Source organism: Heteronotia binoei, chromosome 14, assembly GCF_032191835.1.
Source record: "Heteronotia binoei isolate CCM8104 ecotype False Entrance Well chromosome 14, APGP_CSIRO_Hbin_v1, whole genome shotgun sequence".
Classification (NCBI taxonomy): domain Eukaryota; kingdom Metazoa; phylum Chordata; class Lepidosauria; order Squamata; family Gekkonidae; genus Heteronotia; species Heteronotia binoei.
The window spans coordinates 23,471,617-23,485,891 of record NC_083236.1 but is presented as its reverse complement, the minus strand read 5'-3'; the positions used below and the strand labels follow the sequence as shown (position 1 = coordinate 23,485,891).

Here is a 14,275-nt window from a genome sequence, read left to right as displayed (position 1 = left end):
ATCAAGCACAGTATCAGAACTCACAATACACATCAAAATCCCAGAACCTCTAAGAACTACACATGAGCAGAAAAACAACAGTAGGAATCTAGCAATAAAACTGTAAAAGCTTAGAAGGTTGTTCTTACTCAGGGAAGATAGCATAGGCGTTTTATCAGAATGGCCACAGACAGGAAGACAGCAGGCTTGGGCAAAGTCCACAAGAAGCCGGTTGATAAATCACATTTTTCTTCTGAATACTATAACTACTGTGCTATAGTCCTTCCAAATTATTTGAAGTTTGTGTTTACATGTAAAATAAGGCTATATAATGCTTGGGAAAAGAAAGTAACGATGGACTTAAGCTTCAAGGCATCTTTTAAATACTTTTTAAAAATTGGGCTGCCATTTTAACTACAGATGTTTACAGATGGCACATTTAAAAAGGGCTTCTTTTCCTTAGGCCATGTTAAGTGTTATATCGAAATACCTAAAACCCTGGATTAGGATTGGCCATTAACCAGGGCATGAAACACTAGACTGAAGCAGATCAGCAAATTAAGGTCTGAGTGACTCCCAGTTAAACATTACACAAGTGCCAAGTAACCTGATTTTTAAGATAATGGATGCTTTCACACGGCAACCATTTGCAAGCGGATTTTTAAAATTTTACATGGTAAAATTTGATAGAAAATTGCATTAAAATGAATTATTTTGTGTGTGTGAAAGCACCCAGTGTCCCACAAGCATAAATGGGACCAACAGTTGAAATCCAATCCAGCAGTTCCACTTTGCAAAAATCTGACAGAGAGTGAAATGGCCAACATGGGCATGCAAGCCAGATGCTTAGAAAGTCCTAAGGGTTTCCTAGACCACTCTAAGAGGCCGTCATACATGCTCAGAGCATCTATTGCATAAAGCACAAGGGGCTTTCATTGTTTGAGTATTCAAGATGCAATCAACCTTTTAGGTCCACTTCTTACATATTCAGAACATCCATGAATGTCCATTACATAGACCTTGCACAACAGGGCTTTCCCATTTCTCCCTCCCAGTACAGCCCAAAAACCTTGCTGAAATTTTCCTGGAGCCCCAGCTCATGAATTTACAAGCACTGTTTTGGAAAGTGTAAGTGGTTGTGTCCAGCTGCTAAAACCCATTTCCCCCTCCCTATTAGTGGGGAAATAAATTCCATGATTAAATGTGTGTTTCATAATACAGATACTAAGAACAATTCCACCCCCACCCCCGATTTTGACAGTAAAAATGTCTGGTTTCCCCCCTTGTGTTTGCACGGTGTTCAGTCCTCCCAGCAAATTCGGGCCAATAAATATTTTATTATTTTACGCTGAAGTATTTTATTCTGAAGCGCTCCTGCACTGTGAGGCAACCAAAGATGTCTAGTTACTAATTTTAAAACTACCACTGGCACCACCTTTTGACTCTTCAAGAACTTTGATACATATTAATATATTTATGTCCAAGTGAGTAACAAATAAGGACATCCCCCACTCGGATCTTCTCTGTGCCATGAGCTCGATAGGCAGCCTGAGGCAAGTCATTCTTCTCTCAGCTAACCATCTGCAATATGGCAGTGTTAACACCGATGAACAGGACTGTTGTAAGGATTACAAAAATAATGTTTTGAGGTTAGGGTTGCTGAGCTGTCCTCCTCCCCCATCAACAGGGCTTTTCCTCATTCTCATTTTACTCCTTATTGGGTGAGTTCAGATGTACCATTAGTGGCGACGCAGCTCCGTCTCGCTGACGGATTAAATATGTTCATCCCGACATCCACATCTGGCAATTGAGCGTCATCCAGGGTCATCCCGGCTTGCTGCAGATCAATGCCGCGTTAATTTGATAGCACAAAAAGTCCAGCCCTTTTTCACAGAAGCGGCGCACGATCATTTTTTTCCTGTTTGGACAGCTCACACACGATACTGCCGCTTGGAATGTTTACCACCCCTCACACCTTTTTTTTTTTTTTTTAAAGCCCCAACAGACATGCGCATTGCCAGATCATCCAGGAATCTGAGGTGACGCTTCTGCTTCTCCGATCAACACAGGATCGGAGGGGGGGGGGGGAATGTTATCCCACTATTCAGAACAGGAAAAAAATGTGGGGGTTTTTTCAATGTGGAGGATTTCCAGTTATCATTGTCACTGCCAATTTCTAGGAAAGTAGTTCCTGGCAGTCCCCTGGTTTGAATCGGCAACGTTAATTCTAGAAACTTTCCCCCCTTCCCCCCCGCCTCTGAAGCAACGTTTGATTTCCCACCTTCAAACAGTTGGCCGCATGTTCAATGGACCCGCCCCCCTCCCAGGAATCACCATCTGATCACGCATATGCCAAGAAAAGAGCGTGATAGTATTGGATGCCTGATCACTCAACAACAGGATGAGTCGCATTCTTGGATGCTCGTCTGATCAGCCCTGCATCGAATCAATATTCAGCGGCTCAAATTTGAGCGCTACACATCCGCTTTTAATGTGACGTGTGAGCACACCCATTAAGTTCCTGTTTCCACACACACCCCTTCTGCGTGTGTTTTGCTCCCCCTACTGGTCAATTCAACATCAAACAAGCTTCCCCCCAGTTTATTTTGGAGGGAAGTAAATTGGAAAAAACTGTTTGATGTTGAATCAACCACTAGAGGGAACAAAACATGTGCAGAACGGGGGAGGGGGGGGATAAAAAACCCCAGAAATTTAACATTGAGTAAGATGAGAATGTGGAAAAGCACACCAGATTCAGAAATCAATAGTACACACTTCCCTTTTGACATTAAAGTAAATTTAGTCCAGCGTCTCATTATTCAGCCACCACAAACCCAAATGAGCAATTCCCTTTCTGCCTTTCCCTAGACTTGGTAAGAGGTTTACAAATACAAAAATAAAATAAAATAAATAAATGGCTTTCAAACATATTGAGCAATCTTGCAACATACAGTACCTGCCGATGTATAAATACGACAGATCCCAAAAGCCTCCAGGTGCCACCTTGTCGGTCTACATGGAGCATACGGAGAATCTGCAGAAACCGGATTCCCCTTGAAACAAGAGTTGGGGGAAATTGTGGAACAAAGGGTGATCCCATTAGACATAGAAGCCCTGCTCTTGCAATTCTGGACAAATTGTATCCTGAATGCAGTAATGGAATACAAGAGCAGTTTATCATTATCAATACCTCATCAGTTTTAACCCCATAAATCATAGGTCAGGAACAGTCAAATGGGAGCCTGCAGGACAGATTCAGTCCTGTAATAACTTTCTTTGCTAGTCATATTTTCCTCACACTTCCACAAAGGAGATCAATATTTGTTTATTTGGGTGGCAGGAACCCTGCCCCTCTTCTGCTCAAGGCAGCTTAAGGCTATAAAAGAAACATGGTTCCATCCTCCATTCCGTATTCAGAACAAATTCTCTGAGGCAGGTGAGACGGATGACCGCACTTTCACACATGCTGAACGATGCCGTTTCAGTCCACTTCAGTAACTGTTTGCAAGTCGATTTTGCCTTTTCACCCAGTAAAATCCAATTGCAAAGTGCATTGAAAGTGGATTGAAAATGTCTTACTTAGTGTGTGTGAAAGTGCCTCAAAGTATAAGGAGCCCAAGGATTCTCAGTGAGTTCATTCTTAGCTGACACCACAACAGCACACCTGTTGTAGTCATGCAAGATCCACTGTCCCATGGCTATGTTGTCAACAGCAACAAGCTCTGCTAGAGATTGAACAGAAGTCTCTGCAGTCTTAGTTCAACATGTTGGCCTGTCTGAAGTTGTGAGTGTTCTTAGTTCTTCCGTTTATTTTTTGGAAGTTACAGAACTCTCCTCTCCCTCAGGACATGTGGTTAGCATTCTATCTGTCTCTCTCACTGTCTATCCTATACGGTAATTCCTTAAATAAAACTCTCTGGGCGATTTCCCACACAGCTTACCGAGGAGCGAAGTCCCTCCTCACCGCGCAGTGTCTACTCGGATTTCCCACCAATTGCTCCGCGGATTCAGGAAGTGCCGCACCTTTTGCGTTGCTAACATAAACTAGGGTTTTAGCGATTTCCATTTGAGACACAAAAGGTGCGGCACTTCCTGAATCCGCGGAGCAGTTGGTGGGAAATCCGAGCAGATGCTGCGCGGTGAGGAGGGACTTCGCTCCTCGGTAAGCTGTGTGGGAAATCGTCCTCTGTTTCTTAAATCAGTTTGTGTGACACAAGCTGATTAAGACATTCCTCTGCCTTTCATCAGCTGCTCCTAAGCCACACCTACTTCCCATTTCCCTTCACTGCAAGTTGCTAGAGCAATATGGGTAGCTAGCAGTGTTCCCTCTTAGCTGAGTTAGTGTGAGCTAGCTCACAGGTTTTTAGGCTCTGGCTCACACATTTTTGTCTCAGCTCAGGAAAGATGGAACCAGGGCAAAGTACTGTAATTTATGCTGTAGCCAAATTGCTTGCTCACAACTTTAATGCCAGTAGGTCACAAAGTAGAATTTTTGTTAACAAGGTCACCTCCCTCCACTCCTTCTTAGGGATGCCCGTGACACAAACCCACACCTCACGTTGTCTGGTCAATTCTCAACTGCAATGCTAAGGCAGAGCTTGTCTCACCGCAGGAGCTTTTGTGAGTCACTGCTCACTTCTTCGGATGGTACCTGAAGAAGTGAGCAGTGACTCACGAAAGCTCCTGCCCTGCCACAAATTGTATTAGTCTTTAGGGCATTACTGGATTTTTGTAAGTTCTTGCTCACTTTCATTTCATTACTTGCAATTAGACTTCACTTCTGGGGAAGAGATCTGGGTGTGCCTTGCACCTTTGTTAACAAGGTCACCTCCCTCCACTCCTTCTTAGGGATGCCCGTGACACAAACCCGCACCTCACGTTGTCTGGTCAATTCTCAACTGCACTGCTAAGGCAGAGCTCGTCTCACCACAGTTGCAGGAATGTGATACTTCAGTGTACATACTGATGCATGCAGTGTTGTGCTGAACATCTGGGAAATTGCTAAATCTTAGTGACATTATTATACAGCCATGAGGCAGCAGAATCATGTCTCAAATTGCCTCGAATTGAGGCAGCAGAATTATGTTTAGCTACCAGAACATCATATGGAGACCGGGCTGGCCCTGCCACTAGGCAATTGCCTAGGGCACCAGACTTCTGCATGCGCCAAACTGGGTGCCCCCCATGTGACTCGGTGACATTATCAGTGCAGGGGGCATGCCAGAAGTTAGTCTTGCCTAGGGTGCCGGACAGTCTAGGGTCAGCCCTCTATGGAGAATAGAGTGATTCTAGAGAACACAGAATTCCTGGTAGATAATGTAATAAAATGGCAAAGACAACTTGTTTTTGCATGTAAATGTGAAGGGATAACAAGTGCTGACAAATGTTAATTCATGTAGTTAGCAGCCACAATGGCAGCAAACAGAGAACTTTTGTGACATACCTTATTGCAGATGTGGCAAACACCTGTCCATTCGATCCTACACTCAGAACTATAATTGAGGCTATCACAACAATGAGATCTGTTGACAAATGGATATTGAAATCGTTAGTTCACTTGTAAACCAAAAAAGGGAAGGGAAGGGAAAACTTCTAGGAAATCTGCTGTTTTCAGGGAGTTTGTTGTTTTAGCCCATTAATATATCACCCAGTTTTAAAGGAACAGATGGGGAGGCCTGTAGGAACCCACAAGTTCCACCCCTCAGTTCCACTATATTTTAGCCCCTCTCACTCATCTGTATAACCAACACCCTCTGCTCTGTTCTGGCATTGCAATTTACATATTATACACCTTGTCTGGGGTTGAGAACTTGAGAGCCCTGCCACTGAACTCACCTGGCTGGTGGAGGTTCCTGGATGGGCTGCAGCAGCATGACACCAGTGAGCTCAGGAGGCATTTAAATGCCTTTCTGAGCCCACTTTCAGGTCCCCGCAGACCCCCACAAACTGGTTCATAAACTGGAAAAGTCTGTGGAAGTTCATGATTTGTGATATTCACAAATCTTGAACTTCCACAGGCCTCTATTTTTCCAGTCCATGCCCATCCCTAGTAGACTCTGAGGAAGCTGAGATTGGGGGTGGGGCTAGAAAGACTCAGGAGGGAATGCCCAATGAAGCCATGAGCCGAGGCAGAGGGAAGCATATGTGCAGTTAATGAACTTACAAGAAATCTTACTGAGCTCATGTCCTAACCTGGATGACCCAGGCCAGCCTGACCTCATCAGATCTAGAAATATAAGTGGGGTTGGCTCTGGATAGTATTTGGATGGGAGATCACCGAGGAAGTTAAGGGGAGTTATGCAGAGGTAGAGAATGGCAACAACTTGTGAACGTTTCTTGCCTTGAAAACCCAGCAGGGTTGGTTGTAACTTGATGACACTTTCCATCACCACAGTGAGCTCATATCAAGGGTGGATCTGGGTAGCATCAACCTTGCTGGGCCTGTGGACACTATTGGAATGTTAAGAACAAGTAGTTTGCACCACTACAAAATGGCTGCCATGAAGACAAAGACCCAGCACAAACTGTTGGGATGTTCCAAACTAATCATCCTCCTATGATGGAAGTAACTCCAAATGGATGATCCCTCAAGACACAAAACTGACATCCCCTCAGCTCTTCTGAAGCAATTCCAATGAAGCAGTGAAAAGCCGAGATTGCCTCACTACTCTGGGGGAGAAAAAAGTGAACATCAGGAAACACAGCAGTGGCCAGTGGGTGCTCCTAGGTGCCACACTGGAAATAACTATAATAAGTAAAAGAATGGAGAGCAGAAGATCAGATTTTTTCATGCACAACCGCAGAGAAACATGAGACAATCATGTGGGGGAACCATAATTGTACAGATTATGGCCCGCTGTGGAACTTGGGGTGCTTACGGTCCCAGTATTACTCCTTAAAAAGCAAGTAGTGGCCAGGATTGCCTTCTAACAGCTGCATCTGTTCTGTCAACTCTCTTCTTTATTAGGCTGTGTCAATCTGGCTATACTAATTCATGCTTCTGTAGCCTCATGGTCTGATTTCCATACTGTAGTCCACATTGCCCAGCTTATGACAAAATTCGGAGCTGCAGCTGGTTCAGAACATAGCAGCTTCATTATTGCCAGAGGTTAACTTTCGATAACAAGAACATATTTCACCTATCTTAAAACAGCTATATTGGCTGCCAATTTGTTTCCAAGTTCAGTTCAAGTTGCTGATTATGACCTCCAAACCCTTCATGGCCAAAGATCTGCATATCTAAAAGGGCCATCTCTATATCCCCAGGAACTAATTGTGGTCCTATGGTTGCCATTTGCTAATTGTTCCTCCACCTTAGTTACCTGACTTGCAACAAATAGAGCAGAGTTTCCCAGTCTGTAGGTCCCGACCCAAAAGTGGATCACAATACTTGTTAAAGGCACTTCCAGGCTTCTGCAATTTTACTGATTTGTGCAAGTTTTGTGGGTCACCATGCCAAGTAAATTTGGACTTGTGGGGCACCATGGCACTCAAGTATGCCTTTTCTATTTAAGGTTGTCAGGTCCCCTCTTCGTTGTGGCTGGGGGATTTGAGAATCATTCCAACGATTTACAGCAGGGGTGGCCAATGGTAGCTCTCCAGATGTTTTTTTGCCTACAACTCCCATCAGCCCAGCCAGCAAGGCCAATGGCTGGGGCTGATGGGAGTTGTAGGCAAAAAACATCTGGAGTGCTACTGTTGGCCACCCCTGATTTACAGGTATGATTTCCATGTTCTTGATGTATTGTGAACAATAATGTATGGTGTACTTTTGTAAAAGTCTGTTTGTAGTAGAAATTATATTGAAGGATCTGTGCAGTGATAGTGTCTTAGCACTTTACATTTGTAACAGGTGCTATCGATTAGGTTTTTAAAACGAGGAAAGCCTTAAGCCATTTGAAGCATGCTGCCAGTTTAGAAATTTCTATGGAGATTTTTTGCCCCTAATGTGTCTTTACTACTATATGAGATGTAAGTATATGAATCTGAGATGTAAGTATTTGAATTTGAGCCTGCTTCAGCGGGGAGGGCGGGATATAAATCCAATAAAATAAAATAAATAAATAATTCTTTGTATAATTTATGTTTTTGGATTTCTAGCTGTATGGTGTAAATTATGGAATTGAACTATGACTGGTCTTTTGCAGTATGATTAATCCTTTGCCTGATGAAAAATTTGGTTTGGAAACAGGAAGATAGCTTGCACGCCTGTAGCACAGTATTTATATAATTTTTAATAAAAGACTGACAGTCTGATTATATCAATTCTATGCCTTCATTTGAAATGGATAATTGAGAGGATCATATTTTATCTGCAATCAAGATTTGCTGACATTGAAGACTTCCAATGGGACTGTATATCTATTTATGGGTGTGGATGAACTTGAAAAGGAATTGGATGTTGTAAACCCCTGTAAAAAGGTAAAGGTAGTCCCCTGTGCAAGCACCAGTCGTTTCTGATTCTGGGGTGACATTGCTTTCACAACATTTTCACGGCAGACTTTTTACAGGGTGGTTTGTCACTGCCTTTCCCAGCCATCTACACTTTCCCCCACAGCAAGCTGGGTACTCATTTTACTGACCTCGGAAGGATGGAAGGCTGAGTCAACCTTGAGCCAGCTACCTGAACCCAACTTTCGCGGGGATCGAACTCAGGTCATGAGCAGAGAGTTTGGCTGCAGTACTGCCGCTTTACTACTCTGCACAATGGGGCTCTGTAGATGTATTTAAATTTGTTTACTGAGTAAAGGTGTTTGTAATTTTCTTAATAAGAGTATTGTTCAATTTGCATAGTAATTTAAGTCACATTTTTTTTATTTTCATAGGACCTAGGAGTTGGCAACCCTATTTCTGTTGTAGCCCCCAGTCTGTGGAACAGGCTCCCTGAAGAGACAAGGGAGGAGGCTGCCTCTGGAAACATTTAGGAAGCACTGCAAGACCATTCTATTTGTCGGGGCTTTTAATGGGGTACAGATATCTTTTAGTGAGAGGGGAGCTATTTGGTATTTTATTCTATTCTATATTTTTTTTAATTTGTGATCTCTAAGGTGCCTTGGCCCTGACTTGGATAGCCCAGGCAAATCAGGTCTTGGAAGCTAATGACAGACGTGGAGACACTTTCGTATTCCAACACAACAGAACAAAGTTTAATCCTAGGTATAAATAATCATGTACATGAAAGTTTATACCCAGAATTAAACTGTGTGGATCTTAAAGGTACCACTGAATGCAAATTTTGTTCTGATCTTTCAAAGTCAGCCTAGTCTACTTTGACTGGCAGTGGTTCTCCAGGGTCTCAGGCAGAGGTCTTTCAATTCATCTACTCCCTGATTCTTATACCTGGAAATTCTGGGGACTGAACCTGGGACCTCCTGCATGCAAAGCAAATACTCTACCATGGAAAAGCTATGAGAGCTAAACCGCTATAAAAACCGAAGTAAGTTTGTGATACAGATATACCATTGAGGCACGTACCCTATAATATTTTTTACACTGCAGAGTCAAGGAAACCTGGCAAGGAGACATGTGTGTATTTTCAGAGATTCAGGTATAAAGTGGCAGTAATGTCTCAGAAATAACTACTGTAACTGGAGAAGTGGTGTTGTATAGCAGCTAAGAGACTAAGGTATGAAACTGGAAGTCCTCAGTTCAAATTTCGCCTTTGCCATGAACTCACTACATGGCCTTAAGTGAGCCACTGTCTTTGTCTGCCTTAACTTTGTAAGTACAGTATGAAGGGGAAAGTGACCTGCCTTAGGATTACTACAAAACAATGCAGGTGAATCATTTTGAAAACTCAAAAACACTATATAATTGCTTACATATAAAACCAGCCAGCCAATGGTATCCACTAAGTTATCAGTGCATGTTATATAGTGTACATTAGGGGAAGTGTTTCTTTACAAGTCATGGTACCGTGTTACTGTGCTCTTTATATTAACCTTAGAAATAGGTTAATATAAAGCACATAAATAATTTTTTTTTGTTTTTGTCTCACCACAAGCTAGTTTTACTCCTTTTATCTGATGGATTTTCAAACTTTACTCTTGTTGTTGTGAGATTTTTCCATTGAATGAGTGTTGTGTCCAGATGATGCTACTTAACAGATGGGCTTTTGACTGCTCAAGGCTTTTAATCAGATTAAAGGTAAGGGAAGGTGTTACACAAGGGCCGACAATAGACGGCTGGCTTGGGGCAGCATGAAGCTGCCCCAAAGAGAGCCAGCCAGAAATAAAAGTGCCCAGGAGCTTTCTGATGGTGCTCAGAAGAGGGACAGGCTGCAGGCACCCAGGGAGCATCTGGAACACTCACATGCTGCATCTGCAGCTCCCTGGGCGCTCTCCAGATGCTTCCCGGTCTTCCAGACACCTTTTTGAGCCAGCTCCCAGCAAGCCGGGGGCGGGATAGGGATGGGAGGCTGATGTGCATGTGTGGATGTGCTTTTTTGGTCTGCCTGCCTCCCATCACCGGGGCAGCTTTAAACACCCACCTGTTATCACCCAAGGAGAACCTCGTATCTAACGATCTATTTCTGCTTTATTTATTTACAAAATTTATATCCTGTCTTTCAGCACTCAGAAAGGCCACCAAGGCAACTAACAATTTAAAGCAGGGCTGTCAAACTAGGAGGGCCGGATCTGACATAAATGGGAATTTGTGGGGCCGGGCCATGTGTGTCATAAAATGTAATGCCAGGTAGTGGAGATACAAACTTTATAAAAGACACAGGCAGACACAAATAATTTTTTAAAAATTTAAAATACAAAACTCTTGCAATATTTTGTTTAAAATGGAAAGGTGAGGGAATAGTAGGATTTGGCAATGCAATTTTAAAAATAAAATCTCAAGAAAAAGCACAAGGATCACAGCAGAAACTAAAAATATAAATTGCTCTCTGCCTGGGAAAACATAAAATGGCTGGGCACTACAGGCTTCTCTCCCCATACACACACCTGGCCTACTCTGATTTACAGCAACTCTCTAGCATAATATCCCCCTTTGGCTGTCAGTTCCTAGGTTAGAGTACTCATTAGGCACCAGTTCTCAGGTCCATTGAGCAGAGACAAAGCTAGCTCAAAGCATCAACTCTTTACTTGGAAGGACACAACTCCAGGAAGTTTCAGCTGGCCACAGAAATGCTGGGAAGTTAAACTGAGCTCCACTCCATTGAAATACATTGCAGAACAGATAGTTGCAAGGAAAACATGGAATGGATTTTCCATTAAGGTCTCTGGGCACAAAGACCTTAATGGAAAATCCACTCTGCATTCTCTTTGCAGCTTTGCTTCCTGCTGCAGACAAGACAGAAAGAGAAGGGAAGTTTGGCAGCTTCGGAGCTTCAAAGGGTGAGGACAGGAGGGAAAGGAGGGAGAAAAGAACCCAGGGGGCTTTGACGCAGGAATCTCAGTAAAGCGAGAGCGTTCGATGACAAAGCTTTGCTTCCCCCCTCCCTTCTGGAACCAGAAGGGAGGGAGGAAGCAAAGCTTCATTGTCATGTGCTCTTACTTTACTGAAATTTCCGCCTCAAAGCAGGTAAGGGGGAGGCTGGCATCACTCCTCTGAGCACCATGGGGGGAGGGTGGCAGGCAGGCCATCTCCCCCCCCCCCACAGCTGTACTCAGAGGAGCGATGCCAGCTTCCCCCTTACCTACTTTGACATGGGAATCTCTGTAAAGCGAGAGTGCATGACGATGAGGCTTCACTTCCCCCCTCCCTTCCAGTTCCAGAAGGGAAGTTCCAGGGGGGAAGCAAAGCCTCATCATCATGCTCTCTCGCTTTACTGAAATTCCCACATCAAAGTGGGTAAGGGGGAAGCTGGTGTCATTCCTCTGAGCATGCTAGGAGGGAGGGCAGGGGCTGGGGGGGCAGAGGGGAAGGGGGGCGCTGCAGAGGGGGTGCGGTGTGGCAAGTCTGCCCGGGTCACCGACCACCCTTGAGTATGCCCTGATGACCAAGAAGCCCTCTCCCAAGTTGCCACCTGCCTAATCTCAGAAGTCAAGGCATCCAAAGCAGGGCCTCTGAAGATTACTGTAGTTGTCAGGATGGGTCATAAGGGAGTAGGCATAGTGCTAGCAATAGAATGAGAGTCTAAATGACTGTTTGTGCAACAATTTTAGATTTAGTTATGCAGTTGAAATGCATTTTCGAAGTGGCTCATGAGTGCTCTAGGATGGCAAAGTGTCTGGCGCTACTGCTTGTATAATGATCGTTGCCGTAATGTAACATTGCTTTCTTGGAAAGGAAATCTGCTGATGTTTGGTTAGTTACATCCCATCATTTCAAGACAAAAAGGCAGCTATACCTTAAAGCACCACAGCTATCCAAATTACAGTGACAACCAGCTGTAAGAGTGTTTTTGGTAGTTATTTGCGTCAAAATGGAAAGCTGCCCAGAATTGATTGATTGGAAAAATAAACTAACTGATTATATGACCATGGCAAAGCTAACATCCTACCTGCATAATAGACCAGAAAATGAATTTCAAGAAAAATGAAATGTATTTTTTTTCATATATTGACTAAAATTAGGTTGTAAAGCTTTAAAAACTAAAATAAGAATAAAATGATAAAGTCCAAAAGGATTAAGGGACAGAATTGAGTAGCATATGTTCAAAATGTTTATCCTTACAATGACCTAACATCAGAAACACCTGAATTGTCAAGAATGTTAGGAATGTAAATGTATTTATATGTAGTCCAGACCAAAATCAAAAGTATAATGCGAGATCTGCTTAGCAATTTTATAGATAGAAAAACGTTACCAGCTACAATTTATTAGATAATATTGATGGCTTCTTTCACTTACTGATTTTTATGTTTTTGTTGGCCAAAATATCATTGTTTATGTATAAATGAACCAGTGTGGTATTTCTATCTCATCCTACCTTTTTCTATGTTCATTTTCTATGTTTGTTTTCTATGTTTATATAAAATAAAATATATTATACCAAGAGTGGTTTTGGTCATTATTTCCATCAAACCACACACAAATACATACCCCGCTAAACAAGGAAATGGCAGGCCCTGTGTTGGGATGTGGTCCATCACATTGAGGTCAACAGGAATTAAATCCCACTGCACAGCCCCAAGAGCTTTGGCCAAACCTCACCTATAAATGCAATCTGAATAGACAATGTTTGGTTTCAACACTTCTATTTCAAATACTTTTCAGATTATCAAAGATTTCAGGTTTTCACGGCTGGTAACATCATTAGGGTTTGTAGAATCTTTCGGGATCAAGTGCCGTGTTCTACTGGAGAAAGTTTTCCTTCCAGACGTTTCGTTCTCAGCTGCGGAGAACATCCTCAGTGGCGTTGCAGCCGGAGCAGGCGCTCAGACCTTCTTGGCTGCTGTGCATTGAGTGGGGCCAGGGCTGCTGGAGAGCTGCTATTTGTAGGCTGGAGGGGGTGTGATGAAAGGGCAATTGGTTTGTGGATGTGCCCATTGTTTGGTGGGGCTTCCTGGAAGGGTAGTGATAAGGAAACTGGCTGTTGAATGTGACCATTGTTCTGTGTTAATTGCTGGGAAGGTTGGAAGGGGTTTGAAGATAAGGAAGATGGTTGTTGACTGTGCTGATTGTTCTGTGGAATTTGCTGGTTGTTCTGAGACTTTCTGCAATTTATAGTCTGTAGGGTGTTTTGCAGAGCTGGGTACCAAGATTGGTGGATGAAAATGCCTTCTTCCTTTCTGTTAAAATTGTGCTGGTGTTTGTAAATCTCAATAGCTTCTCTGTTCAGGCGGGTATGATAATGTGAGACCGTAGAAAGGACTTCAGTTCTTTCAAAGTGGATGACGTGGTCTCCTTCTTGAAGTGCATGTTCAGCTACAGCTGATTTTTCTGGCTGAAACAAGCAACAGTGTCTCTTGTGTTCGGTGACACGAACAATGGGCACATCCACAAACCAATTGCCCTTTCATCACACCCCCTCCAGCCTACAAAAAGCAGCTCTCCAGCAGCCCTGGCCCCACTCAATGCACAGCAGCCAAGAAGGTCTGAGCGCCTGCTCTGGCTGCAACGCCACTGAGGATGTTCTCCGCAGCTGAGAACGAAATGTCTGGAAGGAAAACTTTCTCCAGTAGAACACGGCACTTGATCCCGAAAGATTCTACAAACTTTTCAGATTCTACACATGCTCCATTAAAGCCTGCATCCAAATGTATCACTAAATCAGCCTTTGGCTCACAGAGAGCCACATTTGCGATTAGTATCAACCAAAAGAGCTAAATTTACTTCTACCTCTGGCATAAGGTGTGCATCTAAAAAAGGAACCTCCCACAGTGGCTATTTCAGGATGGGA

At 43.3% G+C, this 14,275-nt stretch overlaps 1 protein-coding gene across 1 annotated transcript in view; it reads right to left on the bottom strand.

Moving 5' to 3' along the window:
• LOC132582726 (potassium voltage-gated channel subfamily KQT member 1-like) overlaps positions 1-14,275 on the bottom strand; it is a 447,178-nt gene that overhangs the window by 392,869 nt on the left and 40,034 nt on the right. The window contains exons 5-6 of the mRNA XM_060254425.1: positions 5,423-5,501; positions 2,936-3,032 (exon numbers count right to left, since the gene is read on the bottom strand). Of these exons, the coding sequence (XP_060110408.1) occupies positions 2,936-3,032; positions 5,423-5,501 (176 nt within the window). The remainder of the gene's footprint in view (positions 1-2,935; positions 3,033-5,422; positions 5,502-14,275) is intronic.